Here is a 24,793-nt window from a genome sequence, read left to right on the forward strand (position 1 = left end):
GGTGAAATGTAAAAATCATTTGAATGAGTTTAAAAGTAATGGCAGGCTTTGATGACTCTTAAAGTGGGTCCATCTCTTTCATCAGAAGTACAGAGAGAACCAGAACCAGCAGCAGTGGGAACCAACCATCTGCAGATAGGAGAGCATGGGCAGCAAGATCACTGTATTGACCGGGAATAAACTATCCAGAGACGCCTCTCCATTGGCTTTTAAACGCTATGTGTGAACTGAGGCCCGGGAAGCACTGCCGCTCCTCTGACATGACTTAATTTTTTACCAACCTTCCTCTGCAGAGTAGATGGTGATGACGGGTCCGAAAGGGCCTTCCCCTTCGTTGTTGTACACTCCAACCTTCACTTGGAAGGGGGAGAAGGGCTGGATGCTCTCGTTCTTGAAGACATATTTGGAGGCTTCTGATGAGGGCACTGCGGCCTGCATCCAGCCAGTGGCACCGTACGGTCTGAAGGCCACCACATAGCCAAACCCTCCCCCGTTCTGCAACTCCTCAGGAACAGGCTAGAAGAAAACATACACATTCACGCACGCACACACATACACACACACATTGAAACTGGTGCACAAGTAGTGAACACCCACGTCCATCAATAATAAAGCGCCCTCAGCATGATACCGCCACCTAGCTATTGTTAAGACTGAAAGCACATCATATTTCATATATTTATGGGGACTGACTTTTATTGTGCAAGTCAACACTCCCCAAAGATGCATGGTTATATAATGGGCATTCTATTTTATAATAGTTGGGAACAGTGGAGGCTTCTCAGAGGAGGAAGGGGAGGACCATCCTCCTCAGTGAATTTCATAAAAATGTAAATAGTGAAACATTAAAAAAGTTATCCTCTTTAAATAAAACTATACTAAATATATTCATATGTCACCAAATAAATGATTAAAACACTATGTTTGGCAATGACGGTCTACAGTAGCCTCAGCAGCACTCTGTAGGTTAGCATCATGGTGTAGCCGGAGAACAGCTAGTTTCCGTCCTCCTCTGGGTACATTGACTTCAATACAATACCTAGGAGGCTTGTGGTTCTCACCCCCTTCCATAGACTTACACAGTAATTATGACAACTTCCAGACGACGTCCGCCAAACTATCAGAGCTCTTGCAGCATGAACTGACATGTTGTCCACCCAATCAAAGGATCAGAGTAATGAATCTAGTACTGAAAGCTACAGCTAGCTAGCACTGCATAAAACGCGGTGAGTAGTAGACTCAAAGAGAGCGAAAGACAGTAATTGAACAGTTTTGAACAAATTAATTTCTTCAAAAATAAAGGAGAAGCAAGCAAGAGAGAGAGAGAGAGCTATATTTTGTTGTATTCTTTTTCACTTTAACTTACTTAGCTAGAGAATGCAGCTAGCTAGTTTAGCCTACTCAAACACCCGGCTTAAACAGAGAGGGCTGCTATGCTAGCTAGTTGGCTATGGCTATGGCTATCCAACACTGGAACTCTTCCAAGTCAAGGTAAGCTTTTGTTTGTATTAATTTATTGCCACCGGGGCCCACCGGTGTAACTGCTAAACTGCTTGCTGCTGACTGTACACTGTACTGCATGTTCTAGTTAGTTCTAGTAGCTATGCTGACTATGATGTTTATATGGTGACATTGATGTAGGCGTGTATAGCAGTTAGCGGTTATGATATGAAGGTTTGGCTAGGAACGTTTTTTTCGCCTGGTCACAGAATGCTGATGTGTTGTACACTAAAGTCCACAAGCGAAGGGAAAAGGTGAAAAGAGGAGAGCGCGTAGATACGAGAAGGAATACTATGATCAAAGGGATCATTCATGCTGTTTGTATGTGGCTGCTATGAAAGTGAACTGTGTTTGAGTGTGATTAGGGTTGTATTCACTCCACCGATTCTGTTGAAAACCATTTCTTAAACAGAAGCAATTGGAATGAATCAGGGATAAACAGACCTGGATTTTTCCAATAGAAACTCTTGTTTGCAACTGTTGGACTAATGATTACACCCTATATCAGCTAGATGCAGGCAAGAGATTTGATTTCTCAAATTTTCTCTTGACCTACATTGCAGACTTTCATTCATAGGCTAGGTTGTAGCTAGCAACCTCATGATGGGGTATAGGGAAAATGTTGTTATCATGTAGTAGCCTAAACCTATCGATGTTATATTGAGTTGGGTGAATGGAATATGAATGACAGTCATCCAATATACTGTAATAGAAATAAGAAAATGAATTGTCCTCCCTCATCTTAAATGGCACCGACCGCCACTGCTTTGGAAAAGTAGTATGTAGACAGACAGCTTACATTTTCACATCATTGTGTAGCTACACATTGAAATAATTTAGTCCATTGTACTTCTAGTCTGAAGTAACTTCAATCAAGGCTGTATTGAAACTTTGTTAAGGCGAAGTTAGACTGTAATTGAACTCATTAACATTCACTAGTCAATCAGCAAAACATTCACAGCAGTGGATGATTTTCAAGCAGGGCTAATCACATATTTTCTCAATCGCGTACAAGCAATTTTTGAATCTGTGTTGAAACGTATCTATAGCAGAACAGCAATGATCAAATGCTCAAATACATTTACAGAACTTCCAATCATTTTCTTGCCTTAGTACCTGACTTGCATATCTTAGCCCACCTTTTGCAAAACATGAAATATAATTGTAATCAGTGAATACACAATCAGTAAATACTACTGCACAAAATTCTAAATCACCCCATCAGTGTTATACCATGTACATTACAATATAGGGAAAGATCTAGGCCAGGGAAGGCAACTTTGATGGGGGTGGGGGCCACCAAAAAATGGAACTCGTCATGATGGGCCGCAGTGGCTCGTGGGTCTGCCTCCCTTGTTACATCTGAGAGAAAACATTTTTTTCTGTAATTCTGCACATTTTGCCATGGGGAGTAGAGAAAATGTTGCCATTTTAAAGCAAGTTTGCTGCAATTCTATACATTTTGCCATGGGGTGGAGAGAAGATTTTGCTATTTTATAACTAATCTCATGCAATTCTGCACAGTTTGCCATGGGGTACAGAGAAAAATGTGCAGTTTTACAGCTAATTTACTGCAATTCTAAACATTTTGCCATAGGGTGGAGGCAAATGTTTGCAGTTTTTAATATGATGACTGATGATCAATGGGCCCCACCCATGGTCGGTAATTCGAACATGCTTACTACAAGTTTAGATAGCTGGCCTCTAGACTAATCTACCAATCTAACTTGGGCGAATTTGTTGACTGCTGATGCACACCGACTGTTTTAATTGCACCTTGTGTAGTATTCTATTATTCTAACTCTCAACAATAAGTTGAGCCCTGACTGAGATATTTTTCTACAATATTGTGGACATGCAGAGATCCAGAGAATTAAGTTGGGTTACTTCTAAGTAACTTTGGGTTCCTCTTAAGTCATCTCCACCATTGTATTCCATTGTATTCACCTTTCCTTGTTTCGATTGTGGATTGTGTTTCTGTGCACCGATGGAAAGAGAACAAAACTATGAGCAAACCAGTCTATGTATTGAATACATGGAATTGTATTGTGATGATACCGATGAACGCAACCGGCACTCAATGTACTTTTTATTTTTTTTTATTTTTTAACCAGGAATAACATTTGATTTGATGTGTATGAAATTGTTTGATGAAATATGCATACATGGAGAGTAATTGCCCATAATTCTGCACTTTTGGATAGTTGTACTTCCAATTTTGATCATCATTATCTAGTGACTGCAAAGAAAATGTATTGATCTCCTGGGATTTTTAAAAGACCAACTAACTTTCTGTTTTGTCTGCTTGACTTCAAGACATAAGTATGGCTGCATTAATGTTTTTGCAGGCATTCATGTTCTTTTGATGAACGTATTTACAATTTTGACAGTATCATTTAGTTTTGATGAATATATTTATGTTCTGAGAAGGCAACTCCATTTTTGAAAAAGCATTTACTGTTTTGCAAAAGGCCACAGAGTTCTGTGTCTTTGAACTTTGTTTTTAAAATCTGCAACATTGTTTAAAAAAAAAAAACGCTTGTACAGGATTGAGAAGAACTGTAAGACTGAAAAAGATAGGAAAGCGCAATCTTTGAAAAAGTTGCCTGTGACTGTGTGAAGAATCATTCTGTTTAATTAGCTTATTAAAACCTCAAAGGCATTTTTCTCTCCCCCAGGGAGACAGCAGCAGTTATTGCCTCTCTGTTCTTAAAAATGAAATGCCATACAATAAGCCTGTCTGCTGTTATTAATGAAACAACGGCCTGACTCCTTAGAGAATAATGACTTCTGGCTTCCCCTCCATGGGTGAGGGAGTATTGGAGTGAGCGGCTTGCTTACCTCCCAAGTGATCACTAATTCTGAGCGACTGCCTCCACCTCCGCTTACATTAGCTGGTGTGACCTTCGGAGCTGGGGGAACAGAGGGTAATCGTAATCCTGCTCAACCCAGTCGACCCCAGCCATCAAAGATAACACGATAACAACACATTCGGATGAGATTCTTTGACATTGAAATAGCTTTTTCCCACCATACCAGACAAACTAATAGCAAGAAGCTGCACATAAGAAAAACTAAAAACATGCAGAATTGAAGAGATTCAATGAATACCGTACATACATGTTTCCTTAGTCCTTGCTTGTTTGGATGGTTTGCTTGGCTCCCCGGTCCCAATGGCGTTGCTTGCCAGGACTCTGAACTCATATTCCACCCAGGGGCTCAGGTCTATTACTGTAGCTGTCAGGCGGCGGCCCCCCACCATCTCAGGAACTGGCACAAAACAAAACAGCCCCCTCCCCTCAGAATGAAGCAGGTAGCAGGAGAGTGTCCTCTAGGCTGACAGGCCCACTGAGCACACTCCACAGGTGCAGGGGGCTAATTACACAGAAGGACACATGGTGTACTCACTCACACACGCACAAGACAAAACACACACCTTAAGGGTAGACCTCACTCAGTGTCCCTGTTTGGTCAGGTTTGGTAAGGTTGTCCCTGTTTGGTCAGGTTTGGTAAGGTTGTCCCTGTTTGGTCAGGTTTGGTAAGGTTGTCCCTGTTTGGTCAGGTTTGGTAAGGTTGTCCCTGTTTGGTCAGGTTTGGTAAGGTTGTCCCTGTTTGGTCAGGTTTGGTAAGGTTGTCCCTGTTTGGTCAGGTTTGGTAAGGTTGTCCCTGTTTGGTCAGGTTTGGTAAGGTTGTCCCTGTTTGGTCAGGTTTGGTAAGGTTGTCCCTGTTTGGTCAGGTTTGGTAAGGTTGTCCCTGTTTGGTCAGGTTTGGTAAGGTTGTCTCTGTTTGGTCAGGTTTGGTAAGGTTGTCCCTGTTTGGTCAGAAAAACTCTGGGCACTAGTGATGTTGCCTTGTACAGTGACACACATTTAAAGATGCAGTATCAATATATATATATGAAATATGTATTTATTCCCCAAACTAACAGGCTCCTCCCCAAAATAATTGGAACAGTACCAAACATGCATAACTACAGCCTGCTCTAGAACCGCCATCCAAACTTTCGTATGGGGCTCTTTTCTATGCTTTCAAACAGCACCATTCACTGTAAGTCAGACCTCTGGAAATGGATCCACATTTCAACAACACCTACTGTCAAGTAAATCTGCAGTGAACCCTGTCACTGAACAATCGAGAGCCATTTGGAATTGAAGTAAAATCACTCATAGGCCCATACTCTCATACGGAGAAGAGAAAATGGAGATCAGACCCCTATATAACGCTTTGATGAGGCAATAGCTGGTTGAAGTGCCTACCTGTGGTCACAGCCTGCCAGCCCAGGGAGAATGGTGTCCTGGCCTGGATGGTGTATGTTGTAACTGGACTGTGATTATCAGGCCCGGGCCTCCAGGAGAGAGAGGCTGTGGTGTCACTGATTTCTTCTACATGGATGCTGGTGGGCGGGCCTGGGGGACCTGCAGATACGGTGCACAACCAGGCAGGAAGGGAGATAGAGAGGGAGAGACAGCGAGAGAGAGAGAGAGAGAGAAAGGGAGAGCGAAAGAGAGAGAAGTATAAAAAAGGCAGAGCAGAGCAGTGGTGTCCTTATCACTGTCTGCCTTCAGCACTAGGAGTACAGCTGGTGAAATCAGATTGGTGTGAAACCTCAGGGAGCTTTTCTGTCTAATTAGATTAAAAGAGAGAGAAATACGTCTCTATCTGACCATCTTTTCAACTGATCTCACAGAGTACAATGCCTTCACATCTTAATTAGAGGCATGTCCAGGATGATGGAGAATAAACACAGACTACTAACTAGCATCCATCTCATTCAGTCTTAAAGACACAGATGGGACCCCTTCAAATCTGCACAGCTAACTTAAATAATGCTTTGTTGTTGCCATGGATAACCAATCAAGTGAGTGGGTGGGATTGTTCCCTATCAAATTGCATTTTCTATTACCATTATTTTTCAATGACCTTTCAAGGACATGAGAATGACTTTCCAACATAGGATCAGTTCTGTGGAGTTTACAAGGTTTTCAAGATCGACAAATGCCTACTACAAAGGTAACCTATATTGAATTTGTGAAAGTGTTAACATTGCATGATACTTTATCATACTAAATAAGCATGTATTACATTATTATTAAATAACAATAAATGGTAGTCAAAATAAAGGTATCTTTCATGAAAAATTGCTTGTCCTGTATAGACAGAGAGAAGTACCTCTGACCACCAGGTCTGCTGCGATGGAGATGCTGTCCACCTTGGTCTGCACTGCACAGGTGTACTTCCCTGCATGTCTCAGCTGGATGTTCCGAATCATGATGTCCCCAGCGGAATGCTGCTAACATGCAACACAAACAAGAACATGCACGCACACACACGCACGGACGGACACGCGCAGACACACACACGCACGGACGGACGGACACGCGCAGACACACACACGCGCACGGACGGACGGACACGCGCAGACACACACACGCATGGACGGATGGACACGCGCAAACACACACACACGCACGGACGGACACGCGCAGACACACACACGCGCACGGACGGACGGACACGCGCAGACACACACACGCATGGACGGATGGACACGCGCAAACACACACACACGCACGGACGGACACGTGCAGACACACATGCGCGCACGCACACACACACATGCACACACACACATACACAAGCACAACGATTAATATACTGTAGTAACATTTTACCAACGTGTAATTAAAATAAATTAAATATGATGACTTGAGCAGAAATAATAATATGTGAGCAGAAATAGTATATTTAAAAAAAAACTATTCAGGGTCTTTGTATGCCTATTATTGTATTATAATTCTAGGATTTTAACTGTGATCTGTTTCCATGTTTTAAAAGGGTTATTGGCATACCTGTACATGTGAGACGGGCAGAGCACTTACGTTTAATTATAATTATTACACAAATGTATTCATACACATGCTGATTTTAGCTGTGGAAGAGTGGCCTCATTATTTCAATGATCAAGCAAAGCTTAAAGGTAAAGTTCTCAAGTTATTTCCATTCCATTTCTAATTGCAGTTCCCACTTTCACACCATCATTTAATCAGCCCAGTACTGAGTGGAATCAGGACCAGTCATAAATTGGATGTGGCAAAAGCTAAATTGGATGTGGCAAAAACAGCATACAAATGTATGTAACTCCAGGTGGTGTCATTTATCATGTAAAAGGAAAACGATTACAATTAAAATAATGAAAAACATGACAACCTGACCAGAGAGTGTAATGTACATGCCCCTACTAATCACTTCTGGAACAATGATTATCATCACTCTTCTTCAGACAGGGGAGATGAAAAAGTAGCTTTTAAGTGTTTTGTAGTTAACGTAAAGTGTAAATGAAAGAGGAAACCTATGCAAAACGGGGCATATGATCTGAGCTTTGAGTTTGGTAGGTTTTAGGGAAGGATGGGGAATATGTAAATGTTATTTTAAAATAAACTATGTGCAGCACATTTTCACCACACATACATACACATGCTCCAAACGTTCTCTGCACTGCGGATACCCTACTTAATATGACCTCACTTATACCAAAGGAAGGGAACCACGGTATCGATGTTGCAATGTATCACCAGCTTCACCCCTTGACCTTTCTCAATGTAATTTCTGAAGGGGTTGAAAAATCAATGTCTCTTTAATGACATATTTTCATGAGAGAGCAGTGGCATAAATAAAATATAAGCAATCTGCAACATGGTGTAGTAAAGATGTGTGTTTCTTCCTATTCGTTATGCATTGCAGTGCTCCTGACAAGCATGGTGTAAAAGCGAGGTAATACGGCACCATTTCTCAGACATGACACTTTGATTATAAATGGCCGGCTTGATGGCCCCGGGAGGGAATCGGGAGGGAATATTTGGAGGCTTATGCACTTACACCGCCCACTTTTTCAAAGTATCCGCCGTGGTTGCCAAAGTGGATCAGCTGCTCGTTGAAGAACCAGGTGAACTTGAGCTCTAGAGACGGGTCATGAGTCACCTGACACGGCAGCACGATGCTCTCTCCTACAGTCACGTCCAGGGTGGACGGTGGCGTGGTTATAATGGTCGGCTCTGGAAAACAGCACACATGCACTACTGTTAGTGTGAATGAAACCGCTACAAAACACATACTAAAAGCAACCATTACATTATGCAGTGTTAAGGGAAATCCCAAGCTTAAAATACTGTAAAAGGTTATTCCAATTGTTGTGCAAAATTCTAATATCTTCCATGTTTTTCAAATGCAGAATTCAACGAATAAATGGACACGTGGAAGTAAAAACACACTAACCCAGAACAAAAACCAGTGTGATTACCAGAGTTAATGAGATTCAGCCAGCCAGAGGGTACACTGAGGGAACTGCGAAGGCTTGTCTACCTGTACCTAGAGAATGTGCTCCAACTGTCACTGTCAGCTCAGCCTTCAGTCGGTAGGTACTGTAATTCCTACATCTGCAGTCTGCAGACCCCCTGACTTCTGCAGCCACTCAAAGAAAATAAACACGTGCAGGGCTTCCCTCACTACACATTCTCTATTCAAGTCTCTGCATGCATGTGGTGTGTTGCTGTTGTTTCACTGAGGAATTAGATAGACCGTGTTCCTCGTCTCCAGTGTGAGTGTGAGCAGAGACAAGAAAGATAGCTACAGGAGCACGAGAGCGGAATGATGAGAGGAATAAGGAGCCCCTTTGTTCTGATGCTGTACGGTGCTTGTCTCCCTCTTGGGGGTGCTGTGAGTACTCGGTTGAAATATCCACTCTGAGCGCCAACTAAATTAACCATGGCAAATGATCCCTGGACAGGCAGCCATAGATTCCTGTAAAAAGTGCCGGCAGTGCAGTCTTCATCCAGAGCGAATTCGATACCTGCATTGCAGTGTTGGGGTCAATTCTGAATTGAGTTGCGACTTGGTCTTTAATTCCAATTCAATTCTTGAATTTGAATTGAATTTGGATTGGCCACACCCCATAGGAAGCAGAATTTGAATTGAATTTGAATTAAAGGAAGTCAAATTGAATAAAAATGAAAATAATTTAAATTCAGATAGATCATTTACTCCATTCAGTACCAGTCAAACGTTTGGACACACCTACTCATTCAAGGGTTTTTCTTTATTTTGACTATTTTCTACATTGTAGAATAATAGTGAAGACATCAAAACTATGAAATAACACATATGGAATCATGTAGTAACCAAAAAATTGTTAAACAAATCTAAATATATTTTCTATTTGAGATTCTTCAAAGTAGCCACCCTTTGCCTTGATGACAGCTTTGCACAATCTTGGCATTCTCTCAACCAGCTTCAGGAGGTAGTCACCTAACAGGTGTGCCTTGTTAAAAGTGAATTTATGGAATTTCTCTCTTTCTTAATGCGTTTGAGCCAATCGGTTGTGTTGTGACAAGGTAGGGTGGGTATTCAGAAGATAGCCCTATTTGGAAAAAGACAAAGTCCATATTATGGCAAGAACAGCTCAAATAAGCAAAGAGAAATGATAGCCCATCATTACTTTAAGACATGAAGGTCAGTCAATGTGGAAAATGTCAAGAACTTTGAAAGTTTCTTCAAGTGCAGTCGCAAAAACCATCAAGCGCTATGATGAAACAGGCTCTCATGAGGACCGCCATAGGAAAGGAAGACCCATAGTTACCTCTGCTGCGGAGGATAAGATAATTAGAGTTACCAGCCTCAGAAATTGCAGCCCAAATAAATGCTTCACAGAGTTCAAGTAACAGACACATCTCAACATCAACTGTTTTAATGAAGAGACTGCAAAAAAAACTCTACTAAAGGACACCAATAATAAGAAGAGACTTGCTTGGGCCAAGAAACACAAGCAATGGACATTAGACTGGTGGAAATCTGTCCTTTGGTCTGATGAGTCCAAATTTGAGATTTTTGGTTCCAACCACCATGTCTTTGTGAGACGCAGAGTAGGTGAACGGATTATCTCTGCATGTATGGTTCCCACCATGAAGCATGGAGGATGTGTGATGGTGTGGGGGTGCTGTGCTGGTGACAGTGTCAGTGATTTATATAGAATTCACTTAAACAGCATGGCTACCACAGCATCCTGTAGCGATACACCATCCCGTCTGGTTTGCACCTAGTGGGACTATCATTTGTTTTTCAACAGGTCAATGACCCAACACACCTCCAGGCTGTGTAAGGGCTATTTAACCAAGAAGGAGAGTGATGGAGTGTTTCATCAGATGACCTGGCCTCCACAATCACCTGACCTCAACCCAATTGAGATGGTTTGGGATGAGTTGGACCACAGAGTGAAGGAAGAGCAGCCAACAAGTGCTCAGCATATGTGGGATCTTCTTCACGACTGTTGGAAAAGCATTCCAGGTGAAGCTGGTTGAAAGAATGCCAAGAGTGTGCAAAGCTGTCACCAATGCAAAGGGTGGCTACTTGAAGAATGTCAAATATAAAATACATTTAGATTTGTTTAACACTTTTTTGGTTACTACATGATTCCATATGTGTTATTCATAGTCTTGATGTCTTCACTATTATTCTACAATGTAGAAAATAGTAAAAATAAAGAAAAACCCTTGAATGAGTAGGTGTTTCAGAACTTTTGACGGGTACTGTACATCACTATGAATGTTTATTTTGACATAATATATGGTTGCCAATACCTTGTTTAATCTTCTTGAAGCATGTCATTTTTGAAACTTGTCCTCCTAAAAATAGTTTTAAATAATTACAGTTGTGTGGAAGCATTCTAAGATTATTTTGTAGGATAATAATTCATAATTCACTTACATGTTATTAAATATAAAAAATTCATATCCCAGAATGCATTAGATCAAACACTCCAGAATGGAAGGATGAAGCAGAATGGAACAACCTAACATCTCATGACAAAAATACAAACAAAGTACTGTTTGACATCTTCGAGTTATAATCAAACTGATATTTAAAATGGAATCTGTATTCAGTAAGAGGTGGCATATGCTTTTGGCAAAATATTTTTCACAGGAATGTGATACATACTGTATCTTTCATGTCTCAGTGGAATTTATTTAAATTGGTTTGAATTGAATTCTACTTCCTTTAATTCAAATTCAATTCAATTTCTGCATCCTGTTCTTGTGGCCAATTAAAATAAAATTTCAATTAATAGGTTGAATTGAATTAAATTCAGGAATTCCGAATTTACCCCAACCTTACTGCATGTTATGCCCCCTACTCAGAATGTAATTTATCTCGTCTCTTTTTGATATCAGAGTAGACCGCTATCAGCTGATGGGTTTTGTTCAGTAGCGATAAAATCACTAGGGAAGCCAAGCCAGGAAAAAAAGCCATATTACAACCTATGTGTTGTGATAATTGCATTGTTAGCTTTATAACCATTTAGTTCATATGCCTTGACACCGTTATATATAGGTCTACGACCGAGACAACAAGAAGACACAGTGGCCGAATAAATCCAACCACACCTTTGTGTTTCATCACAAAACCGGAAAGCAACATCTGTCCGGTGGAGTCCACAAAGCATATTGCATGTAACAATCAGTTATATGACCTACAGCATGGTCAATCAAGTTAAGGTTTCTGACATTTTTGGCCTACTAAACAACTATTGATTTAGAACACCAAAGAGTTACCGCAAGTCGCAAAGAAAACAGGAGCTGCCTCCACTATTCCAGAAACATTTCAGCTTCAACATTTCAACATCATCTAATCACCTCCGCTTAGTCTAATAAAGTGACAACTCCAAGATTCTAAAAACAATTTAGTTCAATCAAGGTAAGCTAAATATCATGTGGCTGTCCATGATACTGATTTCTGTGTGTGTTTTGGTTTTACTATCCTTGTGGGGATCAGATGTCCTCATAAGGATAGTAAAACAAGGAAAATTAAGAGAAGTGCAGACATTTTGCCGGTCCCCACAAGGAAAAAGTATATTTTAAGTTTAGGGGTTAGGTTTAGGATTAGGGTTAGGAGTTAGAGTGTGGGGTTAAGGTTAGGGTTAGGTTAATGGTTATGGGTTTGGGAAAATAGGATTTTGAATGGGAATCAATTGTTTGGTCCCCACAAGGATAGTAAAACAAACGTGTGTGTGTGCGTAAGTAGAAAAAGTAGAGAAATACTTGTAGAGAAATGCCAATGCCATCCTCCTCTCTTTCATGTTGCCGAAATAACCTATGACTCTGTCATACTATACACACTCTTAGTTTTTGTTGTACTAGGCTAGCTACCTGGCTAAAATGCATGCTTGCTAGCCTAACTTATTTTCATGGGCAACTATTAACCAGCTAACATTAGCCTACAACATCTAGCTACATATTGAACTTCCATCCTCTCAGGCCATCCTCTCAGGCCACAATGTATGAACTTAGGGTTGGATCAGATCGCCATTATAATCATTGGCCAGTACGGAGAGTTAAGTAAAACCACAATTCCAAATCTCTATCTCCATCCATGGCTAATTTATGAAAGTGACAATTTTATCTAGCTAGCTAGACAACGGAAGACAACTACACAACGAGATGCAACAATTCAAGTTTTTTTCTGTCAATGACGTTTGGCTTTTGATATGATTGGTGTGAAGCCAAATCCAAACTGGCTTCCCTTGACACATTTTTTTGTTGTTGGTGTGCCCTGGATCATTCACAATTGAGCTCACTCAGTTCAGCTCAAAGCTCATTGCTTATTATTCTATGATATTTTTATCAAGGGAGAATGCTCACTTGCTTCCCTTGTATTCAATGATATGTGCAGCAACAATATCATACTCTTTTTGACCAGACAGCGTCAGATAGATGGGCTACACATACAGAGACAGAGGGGCGATGTTTCACTCGCTCGGACGCTTTCTCCAGTGAGATACATTCAGCCTCTTGCAAATTGAATGGAAATTATGAAACAGAGAGATGAAAGATACATTATTTTATGTTTTTTTCTTGGTCAATTTTTTTTGGGGAAGCCTGGCTTCCCTTGGCATCCATGAACACACGCCACTGATTTGGTTAAACATACAATGAGAGGGTGTCATGAAGGCTCAGCACTATTCCAGGGAAGATAAAATGGGGAGCTATATAGTGACACGGTCGGACACAATGGGACACATGAGCGCAACTATTCAAGTGTCTGGGTCTGGGTTTCTATTTGCAGAGAGAACACGTTTATTAAATGTCCATCAATGCCAATAGGGTTGAAAGGGAGAAAAAGCTACACCTCCTCTTTCCCCTGACAGATCGCTTGTGAGAACATGGCAATAGGAGCCTTGGGTTTGACTGTCTAATTCTTGACAAAATGGCAATTGTTACAGTTTGCCGATCAGATTTTTTTTGTTTTACTCCTCTCAGTGTGGTTATCTTTATAACATAATTGTCACAAATGTACACACCTAATGACATGTGAATGTCAAGACAGAGTGCTGGCAAAATTCAGGTGAAATATCCAATGCTAACTGACATAGCAACCTAAATGCTAATGTGACAGTCATTTAAAAAAAACTGGTGGCCAGATATATGGCCATGCATAGTCAGCTCTAAGCTCTGAGGCTGACCAGAGCCAATCATTCACTGTAAAGACGATACTGGGAAAACGTCTCTTATTACTCCACTCCATCATCATTTGTGACAGATTGTATGGATAACCCTGCTTGGTTACACAACCTCAGCAGAGCTCTCCAGCGTCATTTGATTGATATCTATCTTGTATAATGCCTTGTTACCTACTGTGGCTATAAGAGCGAGGAGCGCACCCCTCTCACTAAGCAAAGTCAATCAGAGACAAGATGGTAAGCTTGCAACCACCCCGACAGATAGATCCCACTACACTCCAGGGACTGCTGGGAGGGTGAACAGCAGAAAAACTGGAGAGACATGAAATTGCATAGTAATATCATTAAAGTGGGAAGTCAATGACGGGAAAGAGAGAGAGATAGAAGGAGCTGGGCTGGGCTGACTGTTTAAGGTGTGAATTAATGTGAGCTCCATCCTCTCCCGTCCCTGTGGCTCGCGGCTGACACTCATCACTCGGCCACAGCCTCTGCTCATCCCACAAACAGCCAGTCATACGTGAATAATGCTCTCACAGGCTATGTAGCTAGTGCTACTGAGGCAGAGATGCCCCATCGACCACTGTGGAGACTTCCCTCCAAGTTTAATGGCCTTGGGAGGGGGAAGGTGGGGGTGTAAATGTGTACTCCTCTCTGGTGTACATATTCTTAAGGCCCTCTGCTCAAGGGTGGCTATGTGCAGTTGACTAATGTATTAGGAGTATTCCAGAGTCACATGGTTTTGACAGAGTTTTCACAGATTGTTGCCATATTTTTGCCAAGATGCGTTTTTAAATTAATAACCGTTGACTCAATGACTGGAAGTCTATGGGAACAGCTAGCATGTCATTGCGCTAACGCTAATTGCAATGCACCCTGTAACTAACTTTGTCACGTTCGTTGTATGGAGGAAGAGAGGAGGACCAAGGCGCAGCATGATATAAATACATTCTTCTTATTTATTTAACGAAACGAAGAACACTAAACACACTATCAAAATAACAAACGAACGTAACGCTATATAATCAATAAGTGCAGACACAGGCAACTTACACATAGACAATAACCCACGAAATACCCAACGGAATATGGCTGCCTAAATATGGTTCCCAATCAGAGACAACGATAAACAGCTGCCTCTAATTGAGAACCAATCTAGGCAACCATAGACATACAAACACCTAGACAAGTTAACACCCCATAAACATACAAAACCCCTAGACAAGACAAAACACATACATCCCCCATGTCACACCCTGACCTAACCAAAATAATAAAGAAAACAAAGATAACTAAGGTCAGGGCGTGACAAACTTCTTATAGGGTATCTGCGAGAAATATATAGTTCAAACTAAAATCTTAATTTCCCAGCCTTTTAGATCAAGGAAACACAAAGAAAGCCCTTTACCAATGCAGAGCAAACAAATGATTCTAAAGCCATTCAACATGGATACTTAACATTTTCCTCAAGAGACAAAAAGGATTCTCTCAAGGACAAACCACAATGGAGCATTGGTGGTTAGTGAGCAAACGTTGTGCAAATAAAGAGACATATTCTAGTGAGCTGCTCTCAACACTCTATTCATCCCGTCTATAACAGTACATCTGTAGCTACTGTATCTGTGGATAAGATATGCGGCTGTATTTCTCTCCTCTCTTTTTTCACACTTTTTAAAAGTAGTTTCAGAGCATCAAAATGGTATATCATACACTGTAGCTGGAGGAAACACGGTAAAGTTATGCTGCTTTGAAAGTTAATAAACATGTTATGCCACTAAAGGCCAATTTATACCCTACGGAGATGGAGAATTCGGAGCGTAGCAACGTGTGAGGTCAGACGCTGGGAGACGAGAAGCAAGTACAGGGAGTGAACATTTAATAAATAACCGGCATGAAACAAACAAGGACAGCGTCTGAACAGCGGAAACATAACGACAATAATGCTGACACAGGGATCAAACCGAGGAACAGACAGATATAGGACGGGCAATCAACAAAGTAATGGAGTCCAGGTGAGTCCAAAGAAGCGCTGGTGCGTGTAACGATGGTGACAGGTGTGCGTAATGATTGGCAGCCTGGCGCCCCATTCCTGCACCCCATGACATTTGGAATGCAAAATATAATTCATTGCGTAGCCATGGGGCAGTGTTGTGTAGGCTATGAAGCTGTATTTTACCACCAACTCGCTTGGTTCCTTGTTCTGAACTATATATATACTGTATAGGCCATGCATCAAGTAGCCTATTTTGCATTGATAACCAAATATAATATCAGTAACTGTTCACACAGTAAACCAAACAACATTGTATCCTTATTAGAATCACCCAAAAATATAGTAGTGATAACAACGTGATTCTAGGCTATTTTGAAATTGTAAAAACAGCTGCTAGCTGGGAGTGAATACATTCAACCAGCATATCAAACTGGGATAATATTGTAGGTTAAAATGGCAAGTATAAGAATATTTGCTAGGGCATATTTTTTTAAATTATCAACCCGACTATTTCACAATGAGATGTGCGAAGCTAAAAGGCTAGCTAGCTTGCAGGCTATGCTTAGCCAACTAGCTAGCAAGAGGAAGACTCTTGAAGACAACACGAGAACGTTACTCTTCTTTTGCTTTCAACACAAATTAGAAGACAACAAGAAAACCTCTGTCGCCCCCTTGGGAATGTTATTTGGGAGTCTGGATCAGCCAAAACGTGTGCGTTGCTCCAAAAATCCGACTCCACCCAAGTGCACATGTGTGTGTGTAGATCTACGCATGTGAAGCATAAAGACAGCTTAAGGAGACAAGTACTGTATGAGAAAAATGCTCTTGAATGATTTTGCTGAGATTCACACTCGCTTTTTAGGGGGTAGATCAGCTTTAATACTGCAGATAGATTGTGACTTCTATCAACGTAATTGTCTGCATCATTTCCAATCCACCATATATAAAAAAAAAATGTTACATGCATGACATTATTATTCTTATACCAGAACCGTTTACCTTACTAGTTAGAGCCTAATGTTAGCTAGCTAACATTGAACCTGGTTGGTTAGCTCCCAGAAGATTCATGCAGGGTAGTAATGACATGATTTGGCACTATGTTCATTGTTGTTCAACTAGCTAACATTAGCTGCCGGACTCGTTAGCTAATGTTACGTGACGTGTGTGATCTTACACATTGTTTACCAAGCTAGGTTCATTGTTTACCTAGCTAGCTACATGTCTTAAGCTAAAGTGTACGGTTAGCTAGCTAAAGTTAGCTGGTTGGCTCCCTAGGTGACGTTATTATTCGTATCCCAGAGCAATTTGCTTTGCTAGTTAGAGCCTAATGTTAGCTAGCTAACATTGTACATGGTTGGTTAGCTCCCAGCAGATTCATGCAGGGCAGTAACAACATGATTTGGCACTACGTTCATTGTTGTTTAACTAGCTAACGTTAGCTGGCTGGCTCGCTTGCTAACGTTACGTGACGTGTGTGATCTTACACGTTGTTTATCTAGCTAGGTTCCTTGTTCACCTAGCTAGTTACAGGTCTTAGCTAAAGTATGCAACACCCGTTGAATAAGGCCGGTGTCAGTAAACGTCGGCAAAAAAGCGCAATGAAATTGTTGCCAGCAGAGCTGGTTAGGCTGTTTTCCTGTTATCCAGAGGTAAACAGAACATTGGCCAGAGCATCAGGTATGCGCTCTGAACGCTCCGAGAGCGAAACGAGATGGTTGGGGCTAAAGCTTAAGGGGGTGTGAACGATGATGAATGGGTGTAGACAAAGAAGAGCTCTTCACTAGATACCAAAACATTGAAAGGACATTTTCTCAAAAGTGAGTTTACACATGTGTCAACTTTCAAAGCAGAATTACTTTCCCATTGTTCCTCAAAAATGCAGTGTATGATATACCATTTTGTAGCTCTGAGCCTCTACTTTTATCCAATGTAAAAAACACCATTAACATTTTTGCGGCATAAGATCGAATCCAGGTGGTGGGTCACATTTGTGGACATTATTTCCTTCATAATGTGTTTGAGCCAATCAGTTGTGTTGTGACAAGGTACAGTAGGGGTGGTATACAGAAGATAGCCAGCCCTATTTGGTAAAAGACTGTCCATATTATGGCAGGAACAGCTCAAATAAGCAAAGAGAAACGGCAGTCCATTATTACTTAAAGACATGAAGGTCAGTCAATACAGAAAATGTCAAGAACTTTTAAAGTTTCTTCAAGTGCAGTCGCAAAAACCATCAAGCGCTATGATGAAACAGGCTCTCATGAGGACCGCCACAGGAAAGGAAGACCCAGAGTTACTTCTGCTGCAGAAGATAAGTTCATTAGAGTTACCAGCCTCCAACCAAACAAATGCTTCACAGAGTTCAAGTAACAGACACATCTCAACATCAACTGTTCAGAGGCGACTGCGTGAATCAGGCCTTCATGGTCAAATTGCTGCAAAGAAACCTCTACTAAAGGACACCAATAATAAGAAGAGACTTGCTTGGGCCAAGAAACACGAGCAATGGACATTAGACTGGTGGAAATATGTCCTTTAGTCTGATGAGTCCAAATTTTAGACTTTTTGTTTCAATTGCCATGTCTTTGTGAGACGCAGAGTAGGTGAACGGATTATCTCTGTATGTGTGGTTCCCACCATGAAGCATGGAGGAGGAGGTGTGAAGGTGTGGGGGTGCATTGCTGGTGACACTGCCCGTGATTTATTTAGAATTCAAGGCACACTTAACCAGCATGGCTACCACAGCATTCTGCAGCGATACGCCTTCCCATCTGGTTTGCGCTTAGTGGGACTATCATTTGTTTTCAACAGGAGAATGCCCCAAAACACACCTCCAGTCTGTGTAAGGGCTATTTGACCAAGAAGGAGAGTGATGGAGTGATGCATCAGATAACCTGGCCTCCACAACCCAATGGAGATGGTTTGGGATGAGTTGGACCTCAGAGAGAATGCAAAGAGTGTGCAAAGCTGTCATCAAGGCAAAGGGTGGATACTTTGAAGAATCTCAAATAGAAAATATATTTTTATTTGTTAAACACTTTTTTGGTTACTACATGATTAAATATGTGTTATTTCATAGTTTTGATGTCTTCACTATTATTCTACAATGTAGAATAACCCTGGAATGAGTAGGTGTGTCCAAACCTTTGACTGGTACTGTATATTTTTTGATTCTAAAGAATAGAACTTATAAAATGCCTCATGAGCTTAGTGTAACTGTCATACTCCATGAAAACTCAAAATATAAGCTTGCTTTTCTTCAGTACTTGTAAACATTGTAAATGTAAACAGACACTGTATTGCCTCATAACATGGTTAAAACATTAATTTTGTTTATCTCTATCTTTTAATCTAAGATAGGTTACTGTTCATTTCTCCAGGCCCATCCCTCAGCTTTTTACCAAAACAGAGGCTCTGCGGCCATTTTGTTATTGTTTCATCTGTGGATTTGCCCTTTAAACAGCTGCATATTATCAAGATATCAAAGTGTCACCAACAAAAAGGTAAACAATAGGCCTATAGCAAATGCAGCACATGGCATTCATTTTTCACGTGTAAATAGCACTTTTCAAAAGTGCTCAAAGCATGCCATTCCATGAGCCAGCATTTATTTTTCAAATCAATGAGCCCAATCAGTCCTCCATGACAACAAAATCATAAACAACAGCTAAAAAGTCCTTCGTTTTGGGGTTATGGTCAGGTAAAACAATTTGGCTAATCTATACTTCCATATTTCCAAGTCCTATTCTTGAAGATCAAGGGGTATAACATTTATTGCAATGACTGAAATTCTGATAGACTTTGGTTTTTAATGTAAAGATATAATTGAATCGTATTATTATATGTAGTAGAAAGCGATAGGTTAGAAGAAGCCTACATAACCAACCCAATAAAATAAAATTGAACATCCATACATGGCCAGCTAGGGAAACTTTAACATTGGTTTATCCTGCAATAGATGTTGTTCAATTGGTAACATACATTTTTGTCTTCTTCTAATGCCTTAAGGGGAAAGTAATTTAAAAGTAACAAAATCTAATCAGATTACATTACTGAGTTTGGATAATCCAAAAGTTACATTACTGAATACAATTTTGGTTACAAAGTAACTGTAACAGATTACATTTATAAAGTAACCTACCCAAACCTGCATATGGGCAGTACCAAAGCAAGTGATCTAATGATTCTGTAACTTTGTAGCAAAATCTGCAGAGCTGGGATGGTTGTATCCCCCATACATATAACATTCTATTTACTGCAAGAATTTTGTATATCATTTAAATTGAAAAACAATTTAACTGATTTTGTGAATCAGTTCATAAACCATGTGCCATGAAATCGGTACATTGAGAATCTCCCAACTATTTTGCAACCTGTATGGTGCAGCTTTCAATTTTTTCATCCTTAAATGAAACTGGTATACTTTTTTATTTATCACAATTATCTTCAGACAATTTTGATCTTTAATTCAGGACCGACAGACAAGTTCCTTACATTCTCCCCTTTCCACTTTGGCCCTCCTCCATTTTTGCATTAATGCTGCAATCAGTTGGTTGTATTTTGCAAAGAGCAGACATTTCAATATATTTTTGTTACCTGGATGTGTGACAACTCCACTAGTGCTATTTATTATATAATTTACAAAGATTATACTGTTTTATAAAAAAATAAAAATAAAAATATTGGTATTTTATCAATTAGTATATTTGACTTTAAACATAATATTTTTTTCTAATATTTGTTCAGTTTTTTCTGTTGGATTAAACTATAATTGCAATCAGCTTTCTATTGCTTGTTTTAAAAATTGTGATATTTTGGAGATTATTTCCTTTTCAAATAACCCGAAAATGAGAGGTTGTATTCTGAATGAAGGGAAAAAGGCCATTCTTGAACACGGGGTGAGCCATTCTTACTAATCTGCTAGAGAACCAGTTCGGATTTAACTGAAGCCTTTAGTGAGAGGTCCAATGCTTTAATATTTTATCATTTCTGCCCCGAGAATTCATATTCATTATATAAATAGTCCCGTTTAATTTTGTCTGGCTGCCGTTCCAAATAAAGTGGAATATTGAGAACTATTCTTTCTTTACGCCTATTCAACATTGTTCACACCCTCTTAAGCCTTATCCCCACCCCACCCAAACATATAAATGCATGTGAGTCGACATGGCATTATACTCCAGAAAGTAGTCTGTCTACTTAAACTTTTCCCGAGCGAGCTTTGTCAGTAGCGCCAGCTAAATTCAGGGTAGCAATGTTTCTGAGAGCTCTAGCAACACTTTTGCAGTTGTCTATAGCGATACAGTGCCATCAGAAAGTATTCAGACACCTTGACTTTTTCCACATTCTATTACGTTAAAGCCTTATGATAAAATTGATTAAATTAAATAAAAATCCTCATCAATCTACACACAAAAACCAATAATGACCAAGCGAAAAACGTTTTTATGACATTTTTGCAAATGTATTAAAAATAAAAAACAGAAATACCTTATTTACATAAGTATTCAGACCCTTTGCTATATAACTTGAATTTGAGCTCAGCTGCATCCTGTTTCCATTGATCATCCTTATGATGTTTCTACAACTTGATTGGAGACCACTTGTGGTAAATTCAATTGATTGGACATGATTTGGAGAGGCACACACCAGTCTATATTAGGTCCCACAGTTGACAGTGCATGTCAGAGCACAAACCAAGCCATGAGGTCGAAGGAATTGTCCGTAGAGCTCCGAGACAGGATTGTGTCGAGCCACAGATCTGGGGAAGGGTACCAAGAAATTTCTGCAGCATTGAAGGTCCCCAAGAACACAGTGGCCTCCATCATTCTTAAATGGAAGAAGTTTGGCACCACCAAGACTCTTCCTAGAGCTGGCCGCCCGGCCAAACTTAGCAGTCGGGGGAGAAAGGCCTTGGTCAGCCTTGACCAAGAACTCGATGGTCACTCTGACAGAGCTCTAGAGTTCCTCTGTGGAGATGGGAGAACCTTCCAGAAGGACAACCATCTCTGCAGCACTCCACCAATCAGGCCTTCATGGTAGGGTGGCAGACGGAAGCCACTTCTCAGTAAAAGGTACATGACAGCCCGCTTGGAGTTTGCCAAAAGGCACCAAAAGACTCTCAGATCATGAGAAACAAGATTCTCTGGTCTGATAAAACCAAGAATGAACTCTTTGGCCTTAATGCCAAGCGTCACATCTGGAAATGCTTCAGTCTGGTTTTAGACCCCATCATAGCACTGAGACTGCACTTGTGAAGGTGGTAAATTACCTTTTAATGGCGTCAGACCGAGGCGCTGCATCTGTCCTCGTGCTACTAGACCTTAGTGCTGCCTTTGACACCATCGATCACCACATTCTTTTGGAGAGACTGGAAACCCAAATTGGTCTACACGGACAAGTTCTGGCCTGGTTTAGATCTTACCTGTCGGAAAGATATCAGTTTGTCTCTGTGAATGGTTTGTCCTCTGACAAATCAACTGTACATTTCGGTATTCCTCAAGGTTCCGTTTTAGGACCACTATTGTTTTCACTATATATTTTACCTCTTGGGGATGTTATTCGAAAACATAATGTTAACTTTCACTGCTATGCGGATGACACACAGCTGTACATTTCAATGAAACATGGTGAAGCCCCAAAATTGCCCTCGCTAGAAGCCTGTGTTTCAGACATAAGGAAGTGGATGGCTGAAAACTTTCTACTTTTAAACTCGGACAAAACAGAGATGCTTGTTCTAGGTCCCAAGAAACAAAGAGATCTTCTGTTAAATCTGACAATTAATCTTGATGGTTGTAAAGTCGTCTCAAATAAAACTGTGAAGGACCTCGGCGTTACTCTTGACCCTGATCTCTCTTTTGACGAACATATCAAGACTGTTTCAAGGACAGCTTTTTTCCATCTACGTAACATTGCAAAAATCAGAAATTTTCTGTCCAAAAATGATGCAGAAAAATTAATCCATGCATTTGTTACTTCTAGGTTAGACTACTGCAATGCTCTACTTTCCGGCTACCCGGATAAAGCACTAAATAAACTTCAGTTAGTGCTAAATACGGCTGCTAGAATCCTGACTAGAACCAAGAAATTTGATCATATTACTCCAGTGCTAGCTTCCCTACACTGGCTTCCTGTTAAGGCAAGGGCTGATTTCAAGGTTTTACTGTTAACCTATAAAGCGTTACATGGGCTTGCTCCTACCTATCTTTCCGAGTTGGTCCTGCCGTACATACCTATACGTACGCTACGGTCACAAGACGCAGGCCTCCTAATTGTCCCTAGAATTTCTAAGCAAACAGCGGGAGGCAGGGCTTTCTCCTATAGATCTCCATTTTTATGGAACGGTCTGCCTACCCATGTGAGAGACGCAGACTCGGTCTCAACCTTTAAGTCTTTACTGAAGACTTATCTCTTCAGTAGGTCATATGATTGAGTGTAGTCTGGCCCAGGAGTGTGAAGGTGAACGGAAAGGCTCTGGAGCAACGAACCGCCCTTGCTGTCTCTGCCTGGCCGGTTCCCCTCTCTCCACTGGGATTCTCTGCCTCTAACCCTATTACAGGGGCTGAGTCACTGGCTTACTGGTGCTCTTTCATGCCGTCCCTAGGAGGGGTGCGTCACTTGAGTGGGTTGAGTTACTGACGTGATCTTCCTGTCTGGGTTGGCGCCCCCCCTTGGTTTGTGCTGTGGTGGAGATCTTTGTGGGCTATACTCGGCCTTGTCTCAGGATTGTAAGTTGGTGGTTGAAGATATCCCTCTAGTGGTGCGGGGGCTGTGCTTTGGCAAAGTGGGTGGGGTTATATCCTTCCTGTTTGGCCCTGTCCGGGGGTATCTTCGGATGGGGCCACAGTGTCTCCTGACCGCTCCTGTCTCAGCCTCCAGTATTTATGCTGCAGTAGTTTATGTGTCGGGGGGCTAGGGTCAGTTGGTTATACCTGGAGTACTTCTCCTGTCTTATCCAGTGTCCTGTGTGAATTTAAGTATGCTCTCTCTAATTCTCTCGTTCTCTCTTTCTTTCTCTCTCTCTGAGAACCTGAGCCCTAGGACCATACGTCACGGCAAACCAGGCATGATGACTCCTTGCTGTCCCCAGTCCACCTGGCCTTGCTGCTGTTTCAGTTTCAACTGCTCTGCCTGCGGTTATGGAACCCCTACCTGTCCCAGACCTGCTGCTTTCAACTCTTAATGATCGGCTATGAAAAGCCAACTGACTTTTATTCCTGATTATTATTTGACCATGCTTGTCATTTATGAACATTTTGAAAATCTTGGCTCTCTCTAATTCTCTCCTTCTCTATTTCTTTCTCTCTCTCGGAGGACCTGAGCCCTAGGACCATACGTCAGGACTACCGGGCATGATGACTCCTTGCTGTCCCCAGTCCGCCTGGCCTTGCTGCTATTCCAGTTTCAACTGTTCTGCCTGCGGTTATGGAACCGCCACCTGTCCCAGACCTGCTGTTTTCAACTCTTAATGATCGGCTATGAAAAGCCAACTGAAAATTATTCATGATTATTATTTGACCATGCTTGTCACTTATGAACAGTTTGAACATCTTGGCATAGTTCTGTTATAATCTCCACCCGGCACAGCCAGAAGAGGACTGGCCACCCCTCATAGCCTGGTTCCTCTCTAGGTTTCTTCCTAGGTTTTGGCCTTTCTAGGGAGTTTTTCCTAGCCACCGTGCTTCTACACCTGCATTGCTTGCTGTTTGGGGTTTTAGGCTGGGTTTCTGTACAGCACTTCGAGATATTAGCTGATGTACGAAGGGCTATATAAAATAAACTTGATTGATTGATTGATT

At 41.1% G+C, this 24,793-nt stretch overlaps 1 protein-coding gene across 3 annotated transcripts in view; it reads right to left on the bottom strand.

Moving 5' to 3' along the window:
- Window positions 1-24,793, bottom strand: part of LOC120064958 (contactin-4-like) — a 185,370-nt gene that overhangs the window by 4,028 nt on the left and 156,549 nt on the right. For 2 of the 3 annotated variants that reach the window (XM_039015566.1, XM_039015567.1), the window contains exons 13-18: window positions 8,377-8,552; window positions 6,670-6,790; window positions 5,757-5,915; window positions 4,621-4,770; window positions 4,342-4,412; window positions 282-516 (exon numbers count right to left, since the gene is read on the bottom strand). In XM_039015566.1, coding sequence (XP_038871494.1) covers window positions 282-516; window positions 4,342-4,412; window positions 4,621-4,770; window positions 5,757-5,915; window positions 6,670-6,790; window positions 8,377-8,552 — 912 coding nt within the window. The remainder of the gene's footprint in view (window positions 1-281; window positions 517-4,341; window positions 4,413-4,620; window positions 4,771-5,756; window positions 5,916-6,669; window positions 6,791-8,376; window positions 8,553-24,793) is intronic. The other variant, XM_039015568.1, reaches the window with a different exon arrangement.

Source organism: Salvelinus namaycush, chromosome 20, assembly GCF_016432855.1.
Source record: "Salvelinus namaycush isolate Seneca chromosome 20, SaNama_1.0, whole genome shotgun sequence".
NCBI lineage: Eukaryota > Metazoa > Chordata > Actinopteri > Salmoniformes > Salmonidae > Salvelinus > Salvelinus namaycush.